The sequence below is a fragment of the Wyeomyia smithii genome, chromosome 1, assembly GCF_029784165.1.
Source record: "Wyeomyia smithii strain HCP4-BCI-WySm-NY-G18 chromosome 1, ASM2978416v1, whole genome shotgun sequence".
NCBI lineage: Eukaryota > Metazoa > Arthropoda > Insecta > Diptera > Culicidae > Wyeomyia > Wyeomyia smithii.
Genome location: NC_073694.1, coordinates 125,704,421 through 125,726,684, shown reverse-complemented (window position 1 = coordinate 125,726,684; position 22,264 = coordinate 125,704,421). Strand labels below are relative to the sequence as shown.

At 41.2% G+C, this 22,264-nt stretch overlaps 2 protein-coding genes across 13 annotated transcripts in view; one reads left to right on the top strand and one right to left on the bottom strand.

Moving 5' to 3' along the window:
* Positions 1–22,264, top strand: part of LOC129722120 (probable serine/threonine-protein kinase DDB_G0282963) — a 197,843-nt gene that overhangs the window by 92,658 nt on the left and 82,921 nt on the right. For 11 of the 12 annotated variants that reach the window (XM_055676039.1, XM_055675394.1, XM_055675708.1 and 8 more), the window contains 2 exons: positions 2,564–2,694; positions 2,756–3,243. In XM_055676039.1, the coding sequence (XP_055532014.1) occupies positions 2,564–2,694; positions 2,756–3,243 (619 nt within the window). The remainder of the gene's footprint in view (positions 1–2,563; positions 2,695–2,755; positions 3,244–22,264) is intronic. The other variant, XM_055675877.1, reaches the window with a different exon arrangement.
* LOC129723146 (uncharacterized) overlaps positions 1–22,264 on the bottom strand; it is a 425,361-nt gene that overhangs the window by 367,890 nt on the left and 35,207 nt on the right. The gene's annotated exons all lie outside the window — the stretch shown is intronic.

The window sequence follows — 22,264 nt, the reverse complement described above, 5'->3', positions numbered from 1 at the left end:
CTGGTGAATCGTCAGAATCGGTTTCATCAGAGGACAACAGATCATAAGGGTTTGATGTAATGGGAGAAGTGGTAACGGTCTTCTTCAGCATCTCAGCGTAAGAACGCTTCGAACGCTCTTTGAGAGACCTCTTTATTTTATCCCTGCGCTGCATGTACACCGCACATGTCGAGAGCTCATGCTGACTCTCCCCACAGTGAATGCATTTTTCAGCATTTTTACTGCAGGAATCATCCGCATGATTCTCCCCACACTTGCCACAACGTGCCTTATTGCAGCAGTAGGCGGTGGTGTGGCCTAACTGCTTACAATTCAGGCAGTTCATGACGCGAGGCACATATAATCGCACAGGGAGACGAACCCGGTGGACCGAGACGTGGCTTGCTAGCGCTGACCCGGCGAACGTAACTCGAAACGAGTCTGACGGAGTGTATACTGTTTTGCCACCGATGATCGATGCTGACCGCAATTGCTTGCAGTCGAGCACCTTTACATCGGGACAGGTTTTGTTCTTGAAGCACCCTTTGGCACTTTTCAGTATACACTCGACGGACAGACTCGAATCGGTTATGACACCGTCGATCTCCACGTCTCGTGCGGGTATGTAAACGCGATACTCGCGTGTGAAGAGCTCAGAGCAAGCTATATCGTTTGCCTCTTTCAGGTTACCGACCACGACACGGAGCTTGTTAGGCCGGACCTTGGAAATTTCGGTCACGCCCTTGTACTCCTTCGTCAGGTCTTTAGAAATCTGCAAGAGGTTCAACTGTTTCGATTTCGGTCCCGCCTTTGGCCGAAAATAGACAGTATAGCTGCCCTGGGCTCCGTCTGGGTAAAGCCTGGGGCGAGGAGGGACTGAAGAATGAACAGGGGAGGGAGTAACAGAAGGGTCAGGGTCAGAGAGGCTCGGGGATTGTGGCGCGGGAGGCGAGGGATCTACATCCATCCCGCTGAGTCTAGCGCACTAGCACCGACAAGAGCACGTACCTTTTTACTTCTCCCTTCCAGTAAGGTTGGTTGTCCGATCGTTCGAAGTTGCAGCCGTTACAGCCAGCAGCACCAATACAGCAGCACCAAACAGCCACCAGCAGCGAGCCAGGTGTGAGATCACTCCACACAGCGATACAACTCACCGTCAACTGATGGCTTCTTCTATTTCCTCTTTTGTGTCTCGTCCACTGCTGTAGCACAATTCAGCCAGCAGCCAAATCGGCTTACGCACTAGCTGGTAGTCACGATGCGAAACAGTTGCACAAAGGCGCGACCTTGAACCCGGATTTATTTCACTCGACCAGGCAAACAATGCCAACACTTGTTCACACGTCTTTTGTTTTATATTCTATCGGAGCGATCACCGATCACACGTCCGATACTGATGCGTGTTCGGCACAGAATGCCCCTGCCTCCCTTGTAAGATAGCTTAAGAAAATTGCACACCGCCTCCCCCTATTTGCTTACGTAATTATTGAACGGCCCCAATCTATGAGCGTTAAAGCGTGTTCAAACTCGGGGGAATTTGTTTTTGCGTCAAAAAACATCAAAAAATCATACGTAATCTATGTAGGGTTAGTGAGAGTATTTTCGGCAAAGATTGAAATAAAATCTCAGGCGATAAAATTAGTTTCGTGGGTTGTTCCTAATCCATGAGATTCTATATTTTTCACAGCCGAGAATACACTCTCTCGTCTACCAAGCGGTCGTGTTTTGGATACCTCACTACTACTATTGAAACCTATCGTTTCAGACTGTCTTTTATACTTTTATTCAGGTTTTTGCAAACGTATATTTTCTATTCTATCTTTTAAAGTTACGTATTTTTTTTATTCCGCCTAAATTTTGGAGTGTTACGATAAGGTTATTCATTATCTAATGAATTAATGAATCATCTAATGAATTAAGCCAAAGTTCTAGCAAATTCAGCAGGATTGCATTTTTTCAAGAGAATCGCTATAAAACCCCGACTCAGCACACTTTAAAGCCTAATAAAAAAATCAAGTTTTGTTGTAATGTTCTAAAAAATTGGATTCTGACGTTTCAATCATATATGATTAGAGGAAAAAATATAATTGAGAAAAAAATTCTAATTTTTAATTTTGGTTGATGGCCATCGATTCCCCTTTGTACAACGCTTTCCTTTGAGATACCTATGGTCTCAACTAGCTAGCTCAACTTCAAGTTTTTTATATGTTCCACTGTTACTGCCAATGCTTCACTTAAACAGTTTATTCCCGTCTGGAAGCAATGCCTAATCAAAACATGAAATACACTTTTCCTGGGGTAACTGGAATAACAGAAAAAGTGCCACTTCGAGAAAAACAATAACTAGATAACCAGTTAATAACAAAGATTTGTAGTGCCATCTCTATGTCAATCCGAAGACTTTTCAGCTTATATTGTACTCAAATCTACTATTGACATTTATAGTATATATATTTTGCAATATAAGTTCAATAGATTAAACTAAGATTATTGATAGTTGAAATCTGTTGAAAATTTCTCTAAGGAAATCGGCAATCATAATAGAAATAAAAAGATTATTTTCCATTTGGTTTCTCTTCAACAGAAGTGTCTGCAGGAAATTTACCTGCTCCTGCCACCGATGAAACCAAAACCTCACATGCTGAAATTACACTAAAATCAGCAACGCTACCCAGGAGAAAAATTGGTAAACCCGAAACGCATTCAGAAATACAGGTGAGCATATATTTTTTGTAATGTAAGAAGTAATCATAGTATATTTTTTCCTTAACAACAGAAGGATCTGCAACCTTCGGCATCACAACTTCCATCTATGCGTTTCTCCACTGAAATGCAACACCAGATACCAGACCTGCGCAGTGCGCCTCTTCGCGAACAGCCCATTGCGTTTACTATCCAGCAACGTTCGAACAGTCTTGAACCACAAGTCAAAGAGCAGTCAATCTCCATTCAAAAACCACCTACCTATCAACGAACGCCGAGTGCATTTGGATCAACACGTGGCTCTCTTTCCCGCCAGTCTACAAACGAGTCAAATGACTCAGATACCACATTATCACAAAGTCAAACACTCACAAGTGGAACGAGCAGTGGAGGTGTAATGCCTATCAAGAAAAGCCCCCGCGAGTTTATAATTCCTATTGCTGTAGAAGGTGGTGGTTTCGTTACACCACGTGCCAACAGTTTGGAACCATCAGAATCGAGCTCAGCGAGTTCTGCTGGTTTCAACACCAAATCTCGTCTTGGTCGTCCACGGAAAATAAAGTAAGTCGAGTAAGAGCTTTTGCTACAATCAAACAATAGTTTCCAGTTTCATTTCACTGGTATAAATGTATGTACTTGTGCAAGTACGTATGCATGCATGTATGCATGTATGTATGTATGTATGTATGTATGTATGTATGTATGTATGTATGTATGTATGTATGTATGTATGTATGTATGTATGTATGTATGTATGTATGTATGTATGTATGTATGTATGTATGTATGTATGTGTGTATGTATGTATGTATGTATGTATGTATGTATGTATTTATGTATGTATGTTTGTATGTACGTATGTATGCATGCTGTTTCAAAAAGACCTATCAAAAATTGTGTATATTCTGTTTCAGAAAAACGATTCGTTCGATTGAAATAGTGTCTTCGTCAAAGTTGTAGATAATAATTTTGCTCTTCCAAAAAATGTACACAGTGAAAAGATGTTTTTTTTTTCAAAAATATAACTATTTTAGTTTTTATTTTGTTATGTTCGAACAAACATCAATGCATAACTAACAACGTGTAGTTTTTGTAAAAGAAAATCAGATCTTTTCTCAAGTGGACTTTTTGCGATATTTAATTTACAATTATTCTTTCAATTTTTTTTTAAGTAGATTTTTTTACTCGAACGACAAAAATACTACCTACAGCTTTGCTGAAGACAACAGATTTTTTTTTTCCGTGTTGGGTATTTTCGTCACTGCGACCAATTTTTTGATATTTTGTGACATATTCCCCCTTTTTAATTTTGCTTAGTCAGGATAACGTATCACTATTGGAAGTGGTCGTTATAGTCTGGCCAATAGCATTAGTCCAGTCCGGTATTATACTTCGTATGAAGCGCACAACCGTACTGGGATTTGTTCTCCAGATTTCAGAGGGTTCCAGAAGACCTCTCTCGAAGAACTTATATCTTTTGATAAAAATTGCCGGACATCGGCATAACAGATGTTCCGAGTCTTCTTTTTCCATGCCACATACTCGACATGTATCATCTTGAAGTTTTTTCATAACCTTCAAATGATAACGGCTCGGACAATGCCCTGTTATTAAACCAGTATACGTGCTTAGATCTTTTTTTGAAAGATCCAGTATTTTACGAGTCATAGAAACGTTCGGAGTGATGAACCGTTTCGACTGCCTACCGATGAAGGTGTTTGTCCAGTTGGATTCCACTTTCAGAGTTTCCCATGCTTTTAGTTCCATTCTAAGGGAACAAGCGGATAGACCACAGAAGGGTTCTGGTCCTATGAACTGATGAGACGATCCAAGTCTTGCCAATTCATCGGCTCTTTCGTTCCCATCTATTCCACAGTGACCAGGAACCCAGTATAAGTCTACTTGATTATTACAACCCAGTGTTTGGAGTGATTGAACACACTCCCAAACTAGTTTTGATGTGCATGTCGCAGACTTCAAAGCCTTCAACGCTGCTTGACTGTCGGACATCATGCAAATGTTTGAGTGTCTGTATTTCCTGCGTAGGCATATTTCAGAACATTCTAGTATTGCTTGGACTTCAGCTTGGAAGACAGTTGGCCATTGGCCCATTGGAACTGACAGGTCTATTCCTGGGCCAGTTACTCCTGCTCCCACTCGATTGTTCATTTTTGAACCATCTGTGTAGAAAATGATTGATCCTGGGCGGAGATCAGGACCACCGCGTTCCCAAACATCACGCTCGGGTTCAAACATTCGAAATCGTCTTTCAAAATTGTATCTTTTCTCCATCCGGTCTTCATTGTTTATCACTTCGGGGATTGATACGAATAGTTTTTAGAATACCTAGATGACCCGTTAAATCACCCTCAAAGAGCCTTAATGATCTTTTGATCCGTAAGGCACTCTTTTCGGCTTCTAATTGTATGAATTGGTGCAGTGGAAGCATAAACAGTAGAGCTTCCAATGCCTTGGTGGGTGTGCTTCTCATTGCACCCGTTATTGAGAGAGTGGCTAGCCGTTGAAGTTTTTCCAACTTATCTTGAGCACCTTTCTCCCTTGTTTTTGTCCACCAGACTAGTGAAGCATAGGTAATTCTGGGTCTCACTATAGCCGAATATATCCAATGGATCATTTTCGGTTTGAGTCCCCATTGTTTACCAAAAGTTTTATTACATATCCATAGAGTATTTGTAGCTTTTTTTATTGCCTGCTCTAGATGTGTATTCCAGTTAAGTTTTTTGTCAAGAGTTACTCCAAGGTATTTGACGTTATCTGAGAGTTTAAGAAGCTCACCTTTTAGCATAATATCATTAAGCCTAGTCTTTTTTCTACGTGTAAATGGGACGATAGTGGTTTTTGAAGGATTTACATTTAAGCCTTCCCTATCGCACCACGAGGAAATAATGTTTAAGGCAGTTTGCATTCGGTCTGTGATGATATCATCATACTTGCCACGGACAATAATGACAATATCATCAGCAAATCCAACTACTTCAAAGCCTTCTTCCATCAATTTTTTTAGAAGATCATCAACTATTAATGACCACAGCAGAGGAGATATCACCCCTCCTTGTGGGCACCCTTTTATAGCTGTTACACTTATATTAGAGCTACCAAGGCTTGCTGCTATTTCTCTTTTTGATAACATCTCGCTTATCCAATGAATAATGCAATTGTCGAAACCACGTTTCTCCATTGCAGCAGCCATTGAGTCATGAGACGAGTTATCAAATGCCCCTTCAATATCAAGGAACGCCGTAAGAGAGATTTCTTTTGCAGCAAAAGATTTTTCTAGTTTTGTAACTATAGTATGGAGTGCAGTTACCGACGATTTCCCCTCCTGGTAAGCAAATTGATATTTACTAAGAGGAGTTTTAGAAAGATATGATGATTTGATGTGCTCACCGATTATTTTTTCCATTGTTTTGAGAACGACTGACGATAAGCTAATTGGCCTAAAGGATTTTGGCAGAGATTTGTTCCTTTTGTTGGCCTTAGGGATAAAAATAACACGTACTTGTCGCCACGCTTCCGGAATATAGCCTAGAATTAAGCTGGATTGAAAGAGTTGTGTTAGAATGGGCATCAGAACTGTTTTACCTTTCTGTAGTAGTACCGGATAGATTCCGTCTCTACCAGGTGACTTGAAGGGTTCAAAGGAGTCTATTGCCCATTCAACTCTACTTTCGGTAAAAATTTGGTTGGCCAAAGTAATTGCATCATCCCTAGTTCTTACTAGCCCAGTCATCGTATTCACTGTTTCGTGAATTTCTGTCCTGGTTATAACATTTCCAGTACTTGATACAGATGTACTTTGGTCTTCACTTGAGTTAATGATCGACCCAGGAAAGTGTGTTTTTATCATTAACTCTAATATTTCTCTAGCAGAGCTAGTACAAGAACCATCTTCTTTTCTTAGAGTACCCAACTCATTTGAGTGATCTTTCGCAAGGATTTTTTGCAGCCTGGCGGCTGTTGGAGTATTTTCAATGTTTTCACATGTATGCCTCCAGTGAATCCTTTTAGATCTTCTTATTTCTTTATTATAGGCGGTGAGGGATTGCTTGTATTCGTCCCACTGTTGGGTTCGTTTAGCCCGGTTGAAGAGTTTCCGAGTTTTTTTCCGAAGTTTTTGTAGAGATTGATTCCACCAAGGTACTTCTCTATTTGTAGAGCGTATCTTTGCAGGGCAGGGCAAGACAACAGATAAATCGAACAATCCATTTTGGCTCAGATAAAATGATTTTTAGAAAATTTCAACTGTTTTTTCTCATTCTACCGTTACCAAATTTTGACAAATTATCCTCAGTGTGTAAAAAAATTGAAAAGGGTATTTTTAGAGATATTTAATATTTTGTGACAATTCATAAAACTTGGCATTGGAAAAAAAATGTACAGTGTACATTTTTTTAAACCGATACTTGATTACCTACCTACAACTTTGCCGAAGACACTATTTCAATCACACAAACCGTTTTTCTGTTATAGATTATTTTATTCATCAAAAATCATTATCGAAAAGGAACAACTGTGAAAAGTTCTACCCAAATCGGCAATATTACTAATAATGCTTATTGCTTTTAAAGTGAAATAGCAGCTAAACTAAAAGAGTTAGGTGGTTGGTGTCAAAAAACAACTTGTAGAGTAAACTTCAATGTTCAATTTGGTCAACAACAAAACCCATATTTATCACACATTTCAGAGAGAAAATTGCATTTCAGTTCTCAAAAAACATTCGATTTCACATTTGTTCCTTTCTAAGTGCTTCTTTTTTTCTCTAGTTTGACGTAGGGTTTACAATATTCCCAGAAATCGATTTCCCGGGAAACGGGAATGAAAAATCGCATTTCCCGGGAATTCCCCGGAACCGGGAACGGACAAATTTTTAAGTAAAATGAGATTTTCAATGAAGTTGTTTAAAATCTTATTCTCAACTCGCATGAAAAACAAAAAAAAAATAACAAATGAAATACAAAACATATTCGAGTTAACATCAAAAATTCGTGATCGATTTTTGTAGCATATATTTGCAGAAGAGGAGAATTAAGGGTCTTCATGTCGTCAACAATCGCTGACAATTTTCTGTTAAGCTCAAAAATGTTATTTTCTTCTGTAAAACCTTGCTCAAGTCTGCTGAATCACCGCTTATGTTCGATTTCTAGAATAAAAAAATTCAAATCACCGATTAAAGTTTTTGCTACACTTAATCGAAAACTGATGTCCAATTCTTTCAGTTTGTTGAAGAGAAAACTGAGTGTTAGGCAGGCATTGGACGCGGAAACTATTTGCTATATTCGGTACGGACTTTTAGGGCAAAATATTTTTTACACCACAGTAAATATTTACTGTTTACTTGAGCGGTAGCAAATCTATTCGCTATTTTTTTTTTTCGATTTAAATATATTTGCTATGCCATTGTGATTTTTTTCAAATAAACTGTGTCTCAAATCTAGTTTTCATTGACAGAACAACCCTTTTGGAGTTTATACCATCACTGATTAGAACGTGAGATTCCGAGGAAGAATTTTAGTTACCTAATTAACTACATTATTTCGTAATTTCGCCGTTCGGTGGTTTTCTGTGACCGAGACAATCCGGAAGAAAACGATGGAAAACTAAATAATCAATTCAATACGACTTAAAATAAGTCAGTTTTAGTGCATTTGAATGCTTACTAATTAACATGCAAAGATGATTTTTACGTTAAATACTATACTGGCTTCGAGTTCCATTAAATGATTTATTCCAGGTCGCATCAGTTTGACTTATTTAATTTTATTGCAATATTGCATAAGAAACTATAATCAATCTTACAAAATTTTTCGCGGAACTCGGGAATCCCGGGATACCGGGAATCAATATTTCTGTTCCCGGGATCCGGGAATCCCGGGAAAAGCTATTTCCCGGGAAATCGTTCCCGGGATTGCAAACCCTAGTTCGACGTTTATAAGACACTATTGATTACGACATTTTCTCAGTTTCCCAAAGAAACCAACGGAATTGAGCTAGCTATCATACTTCATGTGCTAGATCTCGTCAAAGACAAACATAACCCAAAACGGGAAAAAGTGAATAACTCTGCAGTAGCTGAATTTCGACCATATGCGTAGACTGATTTTTTTCATCAAATAAGGTCCTCTATCACCCCTTAAAGGATTTTAAGTGATATATATATTCCATATATATATATATATATATATATATATATATATATATATATATATATATATATATATATATATATATATATATATATATATATATATATATATATATATATATATATATATATATATATATATATATATATATATATATATATATATATATATATATATATATATATATATATATATATATATATATATATATATCATTCCATGTGGAGGGGAAATTTGTAACCAAACCCCTGAGGTGACCAACCTCAGGGAGTGTGGGGTTGGTTTGAATCAGTGACCGGACCCACTAAAACCCCTCCAGTCGCCAGCCCATAGTACTCCCCGGAACCACCGCTAGATATTGCTTCAGGGAGCGGCTTTTGTGCTCTGTGCACCCTCTTTGCTAACCTAGCTAACTAACCTGGAGACTGGCCGTTAGCTAACACTGGCATGTCGGTGGTCAACCTGTCGCCTGTTTTGCAATTCTAAAACTATTTTAGAGGCGGCTGCACAAACCGCCCCTCAAATGTTCGGGTCATTACACATCCTCCGAACTAGATTGTAGTGGTGTCTGGCCCGCTCACTACCATCATGTTGCTCCGCGCATGCGCATAACAAGGGCACACAAAGAAGACATGCTCAGCAGTCTCTTCCGCATCCACGCACGCGGGACAAATGGGGGACCCCGCATGCCCGAATCTGTGTAGATACTGCCTGAAGCAACCATGACCTGACAGAATCTGTGTCAAGTGGAAGTTAACTTCTCCATGGCGCCTCCCGCCGGATATGTACGGAATAAGTCGATGCGTGCCATCTGATCATCGAGAATGACCTTCTGGTGCCTCGTATGCCCCTTGTGTCACGTTGATCGAAGCATTCTACGTCCTCCTTAATGGCTATGCTGATAGGCATCATGCCGGGCAGGACGCAGATTGCGTCGTCTGACACTGTACGGTACGCGCACACAACCCCCAGGCATATGAGCCTGTAGGTACTTTCCAGTTTACGACGATGACTGTTGGTACCTAACGCTTTGAACCACGCTGGCCCACCATACCTAAGTATGGACGAAACCACGCTGGCAAGAAGTTTACGCTTGCTGCCATATACCGCTGAGCTATTCGACATCATTCGAGATGGTCCTGCAACAGCCGTTGAAGCCCTCTTACAGGTAGTCGACGTGAGTCTGAAATGTGAGCTTATCGTTAACCATAACCCCTAAGATCGCCTTGAGGTAATGGTGCAGTCACCGACTCTGACCACCGCCTGTTGCTCTAATTTACGGTTGTTCACAACCGTAACCTCCGTTTTATGGTGCGCTAACTCCAGTTTCCTAGAGTGCATCCAGTCTTCGACCTTGCGTATGCAGTGCGCGGCCGTCAACTCGACCTCTTCGATCGACTCGCCGTAGATCTCCAGCGTGATGTCGTTACAATCCCTACAGGGAACTTTAATTTCGACACCCCGTTTTACATGACATTACACAACACCGGGCCCAGGATGGAACCTTGCGGTACCCCTGCGGTGATTGGGACGCACTTCTGACCCTCCTCCGTGTTGTAAACAAGTACTCGATTCTGGAAATAATTTTCCAAAATCTTGTACAACGACTCCGGTACGTGGATGCTCCTAAGCGCGAGCGCTATGGAGTCCCAACTGGCGATATTGAATGCATTCTTCACGTCAAGCGTGACGATTGCCCAATTGCGAATGCCCCAACTCTTAGGCTGAAGTGCTACCTCTGCCGTCTTGGTGACAGAGAGAATAGCATCCAGCGTGGACCTGCCCTTCCGGAAGCCGAACTGGTTACTTGCCAGACCGTGTACACCCTCTGTGTACTTCACCAGTCTGTTGAGGATAATCTTCTCAAGCACCTTGCCCGCAGTGTCCAGCAGAGAGATAGGTCTGTATGCCGATGGGTCCCCTGGCGGTTTCCCAGCCTTCGGCAACAGCACCAACCTCTGTCGCTTCCACCTGTCCGGAAAGAGGCAGTCATCCAGGCATCTCTGCATGACTGCTCGAAATAGATCGGGGGCCATTTTCATGGCCGCCCCGATGGCCAAGTTCGGGATTCCATCCGGTCCCGGTGCCTTGCTCACCTTTAGGGAGTTTGCGATCACGATGAGTTCCTCATTCGTAACCCTTACCTCCTCCACAACCTCGGCACGGCTGCTGTCTCTCACGGATTGGATGCCCGCAGGTTGGCCGACCATCCCTGGTCTGTGTCTGAGATACTGGAACGTCGTACGTGAGACTCGGCAACCGGAAGCCAAGGATTTGGCTCGTGGCGTGGAAAGAGTCCCTCGATGATACGCTCCAGCATCGCTGGTGATCACTCTGCAGGCGCCAACACGCCTTTGGTCTTTGCCATTACTACCCTGTCGGCGTTACCCCACGGATTCGTATTGGCACTCGCACATACCCTTTCGAAGCAGGCCCTCTTGCTCGCCTTTATCGCACTCTTAAGCGTCGATCTTGCAGATCCGAATGCTTCATGACGCGCTACTCTCTGTGCATCGGTACGTGCACGTTGCAACATCCGTCTTGCAGGGAGGCACGCGTCGGTCAACCAGTATACCAGTGAGTTACCATTCCTAGGTTGGCGAGTTCTAGGCATGGAGGCGTCGCACGCCCGCGGCAATGTGGCAACTAATTGGTCAGCACTCGGACGGAGCCAACTGCCCCCTCGCGCTCCCTTTTCATTGCCTCTTCAAATATCGCGGTATCGAAATGCGATGTCTTCCACCCGCGAACGGTCAGAGTGTTGGCTCTACCCGTCGCTTGCTATCTCGCGTTATGGACTACACTATAGCAGACCGAATAGTGGCAAGGTATATATGGAATACCTCTGTGTACCCATTAGGGTGGGACAAAAAAATTAATGTTAGCTCCCATGCACTGTTCGTGTTCCTTATGGGTCCTATTGGGTATTGCTAGAAAAATTTAAAGATGAGCCGTTCGTCTGATAGGGGAACTGCTCCATTATACATTTCAGCCCGTATATTCATCTCATTCAACATGTAAACACAAATAAAAACAGGAAAAAATGCATATTTTCTTCTTAAACCAATCTGCTAATCCATGGAATGGATTCTTCTTCTAAGTTCACTTTAGATTCCTCATAAAGTATAATCCCCAAAAACTCACTTAAAAGCACTAAATTTGATATTATAGTCGGGCATCTGCACTCTAAAACTCATTTAATTCAATCACCTACCTCAGAAAACAAAATCCGCGCATCGTTCTAGACGGCTACAACGGGACTCGTTCTTTCTTCCTTTGAAATGTTCACCTCAAATTTCCTGAAACAAGCTTGAATTAGCAGAAATATATGCGATGAATTTCTACAATTCCTAAATTTCAACTGTATGTATTTTCATCTGTTTTCACTGCGTTGAAGAAAATCAAGAGTTGCCAAATCAGTTTCTGTTAATACGAAAAAATCATACTGAAAATTTTGAATTATTAAGACATAATTGACATAAATCTACAGCACTGTAGTGGTTACCTAGGTTACCAGTTTTGCACGTAAACAACTGCAGCGGATATCTAGGTAACCTACTACGACGGGTTGCGGCTACGTTCATTCATGATAATGTGTTTCATTCATGATTAACAGTGTGATGAATATGGGGGCGTCGTTAGATGAATAATTGAGCAGTTATTTAAGTTTTGAGATGGATATGGAAGCGTTATGAAAAATGGTTTTGTTTTACAAAATTCAGGATAAATCTAGCTAATTTTATTAAATATACAATACTAAACGATTCCATAAGAGTACGCAAGCATATTTAGTTCATTTGTTCAATGATTCCGTGAAAATTTCTTGTTTTATCCGTGCATTCTTCGTGAATATCGGCTTAATGAGATGAATAATGGAGCAGTTCCCCTATTTAATCAGTTTGAGGGATATAACTTCTTCTGCAATCATCGTATCGCTTTACGGTCTTCAGAACAGTTTTTCCCAGAAAAATTTCTAACAAATTATTTGTATCGATATATTTTTAGGAGCCAACTGGACATCTCTAGAGAATAAGTTTTGAAAAAAGGGATTTTCTCATATAAAATCGTATGGAAACTTTGAAAATCGGGCGCAAAAATATGGTTTCACCGATCGATCTGAAAATTTACACAGTTGTTATAGGACCCATAAGGAACACGAAAAGTGCATGGGAGCGAAAAAATAACACCATCGCTTTTTGCTCATATAACCGTGTCCCAGTCTAGTACCCATGCTCAGTTCATTTGTTTCTGCAGTGGTGAAGTCAAAATTGTCAAAATGATTATTTTCTTGCTTTTTTGCGATAAATTTAATCAATTTCTTTTTAAATTCATGTCAAGCTCAGAACGCACGTTGATGCGTTTCAGTAAACTGTCATCACAAATGTACGTATGACATGTTTGAGCTCTCAACGATCTGTACAAATTTTAACACATCATGGATAGAATAGATCAAAGCCGTCCTCAATATCTTGTCAGCTTGAAAATTTGCTTGGAAGAGTCTGGGAGGAGTTGATCCCTTTTTTTCATTCTATTTGTATAAAAACCCATTATACTAGTGTCTGAATATCATAAAAAAGTCTCTTAGTTATTTTGCCGTAAAATGAAGTAATAAGTATTTTTGTAAAACATGAAAAATTTTAAATGAAAGCTCAGACCAGGGTCAACTTAAGCCCTTATTCGGGTACACTTGATTCCCCCAGTGTTGATGTGAACATTCAAGGGCCATTCAATTTCCACGTGAGCTAATTCATATGCAACTTACTGGCGAATCTGAATAATCGAATAAAGTTTCAAATAGTTCATTAATTAAATTTTCCTGTGTTAAAAAGAACTAGTTTAGCAAACTTATGCTTATGCAGGAGTGCTTTTTTATGTAAAACTAGCTGACCCGGCAAACTTCGTCCCGCCCATTTTTGTTTTTAAATAAATAATTTTAAACATTCCAAATTTATTGATTTCTTGTGATGTGTTTGCAGTCTGCAAATGCACGACGAACCGGTCATAGGATATGATGAAATTCAAAAGACAAATCGTTTGGAATTAATGGTTTTATCGGAATGACAACATCCTCGACTTTTGGCTTCTGTACATCACCTCTAAGTTGCCATCTTACAATTCAAAATGGTGCCTGAGGTCAATATTTACCTCATTGCATCATTCTGGTTCCGGAGATACTCATATGGGATGGTATTTGGTTATTTCAAGCTATTTTTCACTAACCGGAAGTCGCCATCTTGGATTTAAAAATGGCATTTGGAGACAATATCTGGCCCTTGAGCGTCATTCTGGTTGAAAAACCATCCATATTGGGTGGTACTTGGTCATTTTCGGCTATTTTACAGAAACCGGAAGTCGCCATCTTAATGTTCAAAAAGGTATCTGTGGTAGTTTTTAGCTCCTGTGTATCATTCTAGATCCGGATATTATTATATTGGGTGGAAATCGGTCATTTTGGCTGTTTTCCAGAAACCGGAAGTTGCCATTTTACAATTCAAAATGGTGTCTGTGGTCGACTTTAGCTCCTGTGTATCATTATGATTTCAGAAATACCCATATAATTTGGTATTTGGTCACTTCCCGCTGTTTCCCGAAACCAGAAGTCGCCATCTTGGATTTCAAATTGTCATTTGGAGACATTTTCGTCATCCTTGGGGTCATCCTGGGCGTCATCCTGGTTCCGGCAACACTAATACATATTAGAAACCGGAAGTTCCCATCTTAAATTTATGAGTGGCGTCTGGAGTCGAGTTTTGGCTCCTGTGCATCGACCTGATCATTTTAGGCTGTTTCCCGGAAAACCTGGTTGAAATATCTGTTTAATTTGTATGGGAGACCTCCCTCCCCTTCCAGAGTGCGGAGGTCAAACCACCATGCAAATTCATGTTTGATTTGTATGAGCTCCATAAGTGAACTGCCCATAATCGCATGATTGAAACATTTGCAAAATTGGTTGTTCAAGCAAATGACACTTTTATATTGTGACCTTAAATGCATTGTTCCTAATATATTCTTGCAAATAGACACTTTAACTAAACTTAGTATCATGAAGAAAGCACTAATTTACAATATGTATACATCGAACATTACTTTGGATTTGGATGGAAGCTTTTTGACAAAAAAAGTTGAAAAAGTTAAGTAGTGTGACAGTTATGCGGTTATTTACGCTATGTGACAAAACAATTTGGTATTTTTTACTACTTGTTTCAAACAAACATATTTTTTCAGATGTAAAAAATACATACTATTTCAAGTATTTCCCAATAAAAAGCGCGAATTCCATAATATGTTGAACGTTACAATTATGCTATTATTTGGGGTTTTTCGTCACCGTATAATTTTATTCTCTTTGGATGGTTGATATTTCTAGATAAAATATAGGTACACACTGTGTTTGTTTTACATCATGTTTCGACGTACTGTTATTCAGCCATCGATAGATCCAAAATTTTATTTGAACATCACATGTTGTTTACACGTACTACACAAATTTTCATTTATAACTTACATGACAAAACAACATTCTTCTCCCACCAGTGTGGTTTGCTTACTGACTTTTTTGTTCCAATTTTCAAATTTATTACTTACTAGAAAGGAAGAACAGTGCTGAAGCTGCGACCTATTGCGTCAGTGCGAACCGCGACCGTCTAAGGCGACTGGTCAGAGATTTCGCTGCGTTATTATCACCGCCGTTGGTTTCCTCGCTCTGCTCCGATGGTGCTGCGTGCTGTTCCGCTTCCTTTCGTGCCGCTCCGAATCGACGTCCCTTCGTTACGGCTGGAAGGATCGAACGAAGATAGGTGTTAGATTTTTACCCCCGCCACATTTCATGAAAAATTAATGTTCACGCTTGAAAGGGAAGAGAATCAAAAACTTAGGTTCCTATATAAGATGCTTCACAGGAGAGAGGGAAAAGTAACAAAGATTTGGGCACTGAAACAAGAAAATTTCAAAAAGAAGATTTCCATTCAGAAAGTCCGTTTGCACACAGCGATCGCGTTAGTCGATCGAGAAATTAAGCTCACAGATGCAAATCAGAGACAGTGCACAATAACAGCAATGAGGAAAATTCTTTTGTGCAATCGGTACCTGGAATGGTTTATACGAAAAATAAACCATTCCAGGTACCGATTCAAATAGACAAAAGCAATAATCAGGAAAAAAGGTTTGTCTTCGCTCCCTACATTCCAGGGCTAAGCGAAAAATTATCAAAAATTTTAAATAAGCAGGGAATAACATTAGCGAATAAACCGGGTGGCAAGATAAAAGACACGGTATTTAGCCGCCTTAATGACCCGATTCCAAAAATGAGAACGAAAAATGTCGTGTATGAGGTTCCGTGTGGCACAGATGATGGCAAAGTTTATGTTGGACAAACAGGGCGTATGTTGGAAACGAGAATAAATGAACACAAAAATGACATACGGAAAAAGAAGCAAAAACAGGATTAGTACAGCATCACCTAGATCATGGTCACAATTTTGACTTTGACAACACGAAAATATACGGACGTGCAAAGTGGTCGTTCTATTACAATCCGGTCCGTGTGTACGAATAACCAAACAAAAGAGTATATTATTCGCGCTAAAGGCCAACTAGATTGTGAGTTGTGTCGCTACGTTCTGTACCCGGCTCGCAACTTTGGCTGTATTGGTGCAAAATACCAGCTGCAGTTTTGATCTGTGCACAGTGAATAGATCTTTCGAGTTCAAGGCCATCAGTTGACAGTCGAGTCGTGTCGCTGTGCTGAGTGATCTCACACCGGCTCACTGCTGGTGGCTGTATTGGTGCTGCTGAACTGGTGCTGCTGAACTGGTGCTGCTGGCTGCTTTGGGTGCAGCTTCGAACGATCGGACAACCACTGCTGGAAGGAAGAAGTAAAGAGGTACGTGTTCTTGTCGGCGCTAGTGCGCTAGTGCGCTAGATTTAGCGCGATGGATATAGATCCCTCGCCTCCCGTGCTACCGTCCCCGAACCCCCCTGACCCTGACCCTTCTGTTAACCCCTCCCCTGTTCATTCTCCAGTCCCCCCTCGCCCCAGGCTTTACCCGGACGGATCTCAACAGGGCAGCTATACTGTTTATTTTCGTCCAAAGGCAGGAGTGAATTCAAAGCGATTAAACATACTGCAAATTTCTAAAGACCTAACGAAGGGGTACAAGGCTGTGACCGAAATTTCCAAGGCCCGACCTAACAATCCCCGTGTCGTGGTCAGTGATCTGGCACAGGCCAATACTATCGCTTGCTCTGAGCTCTTCACACGCGAGTATCGCGTTTACATACCCGCACGAGACGTGGAGATCGACGGTGTCATAACCGATTCGAGTCTGTCCGTCGAGTGTATTTTGCAAAGTGCTAAAGGGTGCTTCAAGAATAGCACATGTCCCGTTGTGAAGGTGCTCGACTGCAAGCAATTGCGGTCTGTATCTCTCGTCGGCGGTAAAAAAGTGTACACTCCGTCAGACTCGTTTCGCGTTAAGTTTGCCGGATCTACACTCCCTAGCCACGTCTCGATCGACCGGGTTCGTCTGCCTGTGCGATTGTATGTACCCCGTGTTATGAATTGCACCAATTGCAAGCAGTTAGGCCACACAGCCGCCTACTGCTGCAATAAGGCACGAAGTAGCAAGTGTGGGGAGACTCATGCGGAAGATTCTTGCAGTGTTTATGCTGAAAAATGTATTCACTGTGGGGAAAACCAGCATGAGCTCTCCACATGCCCGGTGTACATGCAGCGCAGAGATAAAATCAAGCGGTCACTTACGGAGCGTTCAAAGCGTTCTTACGCTGAGATGCTGCAGAAGACTGTGACCACTTCCACCATTACATCGAACCCCTTTGATCTGTTGTCCTCTGATGAAACCGATTCTGACGATTCACCAGCGGGAACATCTTATGCCAATCCTGGGGAGTCTAGAAAAAGGAAAAATATTTCCTCTCCTAAACTTCCCAGAAAAGGTCCTAAGATTTCTCAAAGTGAAATGAAAGTTACAAACAAACCAAACAGTGCTGCGGAAAAAACCGAAGCAAACTCCTCCTGGGCTTGCAAATTTAAAGTCCCAGAAGGAGTTCCTAGCACTGCCAGGTACATCTAAAACCCCAGTTGTTCCTTTTGCACATCCAGTTGATGAAACAAACTCTGGATTAGTGACATTTTCTGACATTGTGGACTAGATTTTTGAAAATTTCAATGTACCCGATCCAATTAAAATTTTTCTGACAGCATTCCTTCCAACAGTTAGATCATTTTTGAAGCAGTTGAAGCCTAATTCAACTGCGTATATGAAGGATTCTATCTCTGTCTTACAGTGGAATTGTAGAAGTATTTTACCAAAAATTGATTCGTTTAATGTTTTGATAAATAAAAACAAATGCGATGCATTTTCCCTTTGTGAAACTTGGCTTACTTGAAATATTGATCTCAACTTCCATGATTTTAATATTATTCGCCTTGATCGAGACACCCCATATGGAGGAGTACTTTTAGGGATTAAAAAGTGCTATTCTTTCTATCGTATTAACCTCCCCTCGATTTCAGGCATCGAAGTTGTCGCATGTCAAATGACAATACAAGGTAAAGAGCTTTGTATTGCCTCAATATATATTCCTCCCAGAGCACAGGTTGTGCAACGGCTGCTCTTTGATTTAATAGAACTTCTTCCCTCGCCACGTTTGATTTTGGGAGACTTCAACTCTCATGGTGTGGCTTGGGGTTCCCCTTACGATGATAACCGCTCCTCTTTAATCTATAACCTTTGCGATGACTTTGATATGACTATTTTAAGCAACGGTGAAATGACACGTATCCCGAAACCTCCAGCGTGCCCAAGCGCTTTGGATCTATCCTTATGTTCGACGTCGCTACGGTTGGATTGCACATGGAAGGCAATCCTCGATCCTCACGGTAGCGACCATTTGCCTATTATTATTTCAATTACTAACGGGTCAACTCGCATGCGACCAATTGACATTCCGTATGACCTCACTCGGAATGTCGATTGGAAGTTATACGAGGAAATGATTTCAAAAGCGGTCGAGTCGATTCAACATCATCCACCACTTGAAGAATACAACCTCCTCGCGGGCTTGATTCTCGACGCCGCGTTGCAAGCCCAAACGAAGAAATATCCCGGCGTAACGATCAAAAAACGGCCTCCCACTCCGTGGTGGGACAAAGAGTGTTCCGATGTCTACACGCAAAGATCCGACGCGTTTTTGGCCTATCAGAAGAAAGGTATACCTGGCGACTATATACGGTATTCGGAGCTTGATACCAAGCTTAAATGCTTGGCTAAAGCAAAGAAACGCGGATATTGGCGTCGATTTGTGAACGAGACGTCGAGGGAGACATCGATGAGCACTCTTTGGAACACAGCCAGAAGAATGCGGAATCGCGTAACGGTCAACAAAAGCGAAGAGTCTTCAAGTAGGTAGATATTTGATTTTGCCAGGAAAGTATGTCCGGACTCTGTTCCTGAGCAAAACATTGTTCGCGATGCGTCTCCGGGCCACGACGCGATAGAATCACCTTTTACGATGGCAGAATTTTCAGTTGCCCTCCTGTCCTGTAACAATAACGCGCCTGGGTTAGATAGAATCAAATTCAACTTGTTGAAGAATCTACCCGGCAATGCCAAGAGGCGCTTGTTGAACTTGTTCAATAAGTTCCTGGAGCAAAACATTGTACCGCAGGATTGGAGGCAAGTGAAGGTGATCGCCATCCAAAAACCAGGGAAACCAGCTTCTGATCACAACTCTCATAGGCCGATTGCAATGCTATCCTGTATCCGGAAATTGATGGAAAAAATGATACTCCGTCGTTTAGACCATTGGGTCGAATCAAATGGTTTGCTTTCAGATACTCAATTTGGCTTCCGCCGTGCCAAAGGGACGAATGATTGTCTTGCGTTGCTTTCAACAGATATTCAGCTGGCGTATGCTCGTAAAGAACAAATGGCGTCTGCGTTCTTGGACATGAGGAGGCTTTTGATTCCGTTTCTATTGACATTCTTTCGGGTAAACTTCACCGACAAGGATTTTCTCCAATTTTGAACAATTTTTTGCACAATTTGTTGTCCGAAAAGCACATGCATTTTACGCACGGCGATTTGGCAACTTTTCGCATTAGCTACATGGGTCTTCCCCAGGGCTCATGTTTAAGCCCCCTTCTTTACAACTTTTATGTAAATAACATCGACGAATGTCTGGCAAATTCATGCACGATAAGACAACTTTCAAACGACAGTCTAATCTCTGTTACAGGAGCCAAAGCTGCCGATTTTCAAGGACCATTGCAAGATACCTTGGACAATTTGTCTGCTTGGGCTTTACAGCTAGGTATCGAATTCTCTCCGGAGAAGACTGAGATAGTAGTTTTTTCTAGGAAGCATGAACCTGCTCAGCTTCAAACACAATTAATGGGTAAAACAATTTCTCAGGTTTTGGTACACAAATATCTTGGTGTCTGGTTCGACTCTAAAGGCACCTGGGGTTGTCACGTGAGGTGTCTGATGAAAAAATGTCAACAAAGAGTGAATTTTCTTCGTACAATAACCGGACAATGGTGGGGAGCCCACCCAGGAGACCTTATAAGGCTTTACCAAACAACGATACTGTCTGTTATTAAGTACGGGTGTTTCTGCTTCCGCTCCGCAGCAAACACACATTTGTTCAAACTGGAGCGAATACAATATCGTTGTTAGCGTATCGCCTTGGGTTGCATGCAATCGACCCATACGATGAGTTTGGAGATCTTAGCTGGAGTACTACGATTGAAAAACCGCTTCTGGAGCCTGTCATCTCGTATTCTTATCAAATGCGAGGTCTTGAACCGTCCCGTGATTGAAAATTTTGAAAGGTTAATCGAACTTAATTCTCAAACCCGTTTTATGACATTGTATTTCAATCACATGTCCCAAAATATTAACCCTTCTTCGAATATTCCAAATCGTGTCGACTTATCAAATACTTCTGATTCTACTGTGTTTTTCGATACATCCATGATAGAAGAAACTCGTGGAATCCCGGATCATTTACGCGTGCAGCAGATCCCTAAATTTTTTTCCAATAAATATCGAAATATCAACTGCGACAATATGTTCTACACTGACGGATCACTTCTTGATGGGTCCACTGGCTTCGGTATCTTCAATAACAATTTAACCGTCTCCCATAAGCTCGATAACCCTGCTTCTGTTTACGTCGCAGAATTAGCTGCAATTCAGTACACCCTAGGGATTATCGAAAAAATGCCCACGGACCATTATTTCATCTTTACGGACAGTCTCAGCTCCTTTGAGGCTCTCCGATCGATGAAAGATGTTAAGCACTCTCCGTATTTCCTGGGGAAAATACGGGAACATCTGAGTGCTTTATCCGAAAAATCTACTCAGATTACCTTAGCGTGGGTCCCTTCTCACTGCTCGATACCGGGTAATGAGAAAGCGGACTCTTTGGCTAAGGTGGGCGCAACAAACGGTGATATTTATGAAAGACCAATTGCCTTTAATGAATTTTTCTCATTTGTACGTCAGAATACGATCATCAGTTGGCAAAATGCTTGGACCAGAGGGGAACTGGGAACTATCTTAGTCACCTTTCTCGGCCCGGTTCAGTAGTTTCCAAGCCTATATGGATCAGACAGACAGACAGACAGAGCTGAATTTTTTTATGTATAGAAAAAGAAGATAGATGGCACCAGTGCTGAAAAAAATCACCACCTAGAAACTCAAACAGACTGATATCGAGGCAACCTTTACGTCAAATATCTCTTCTATACACAAACATAAATTGTTACATGACAACGGTATCTAGACAGATCATATTATTGATCTCGATTGTATGATGTCGAAACTGAAAATCATTTTCACCTTCACGGAACTGAATTTGAATACTACTGTTCGTAACTTGTACTGAATAATTGCGTTGAACTCAGATGCAATAGGCATTGGCAACTTCTAGATAAATATTCATAGATAAATAAATCATAAATAATCAACTGAATAAAAACAAATAAATATAAGTGATTGAATGCATGCATTATTATGATAATTAAATATCCCCATCATTTTCAAGAAAAAAGTTTCCTGCACTCACGAAGAGCAAAGCAAAGTTTAAAAACTAACATTTCACTGTCGGAACTTGACCTTTTTCCTGACACAGACTTGGTTGCAAGACAATTACAAGTCTACCCGGACGAACACATACGATTCGCATAGATTCTCTGGGATTCCTCACATTGGATTCGTGAGCGTCCTTGAAAAGGATTCCTGAAAAAAGGATCCTCAGGAATCCAGTGTATATGGCTCTACGATTCTTGAATAAGAATCGTGAGTGGGAATCCTCCGGATCGTGTTTGCGATTCCTTTCACGATTCCGTCACCGTGTTAATCGGTATCCTGGGAATTATTACTCAGGATTCT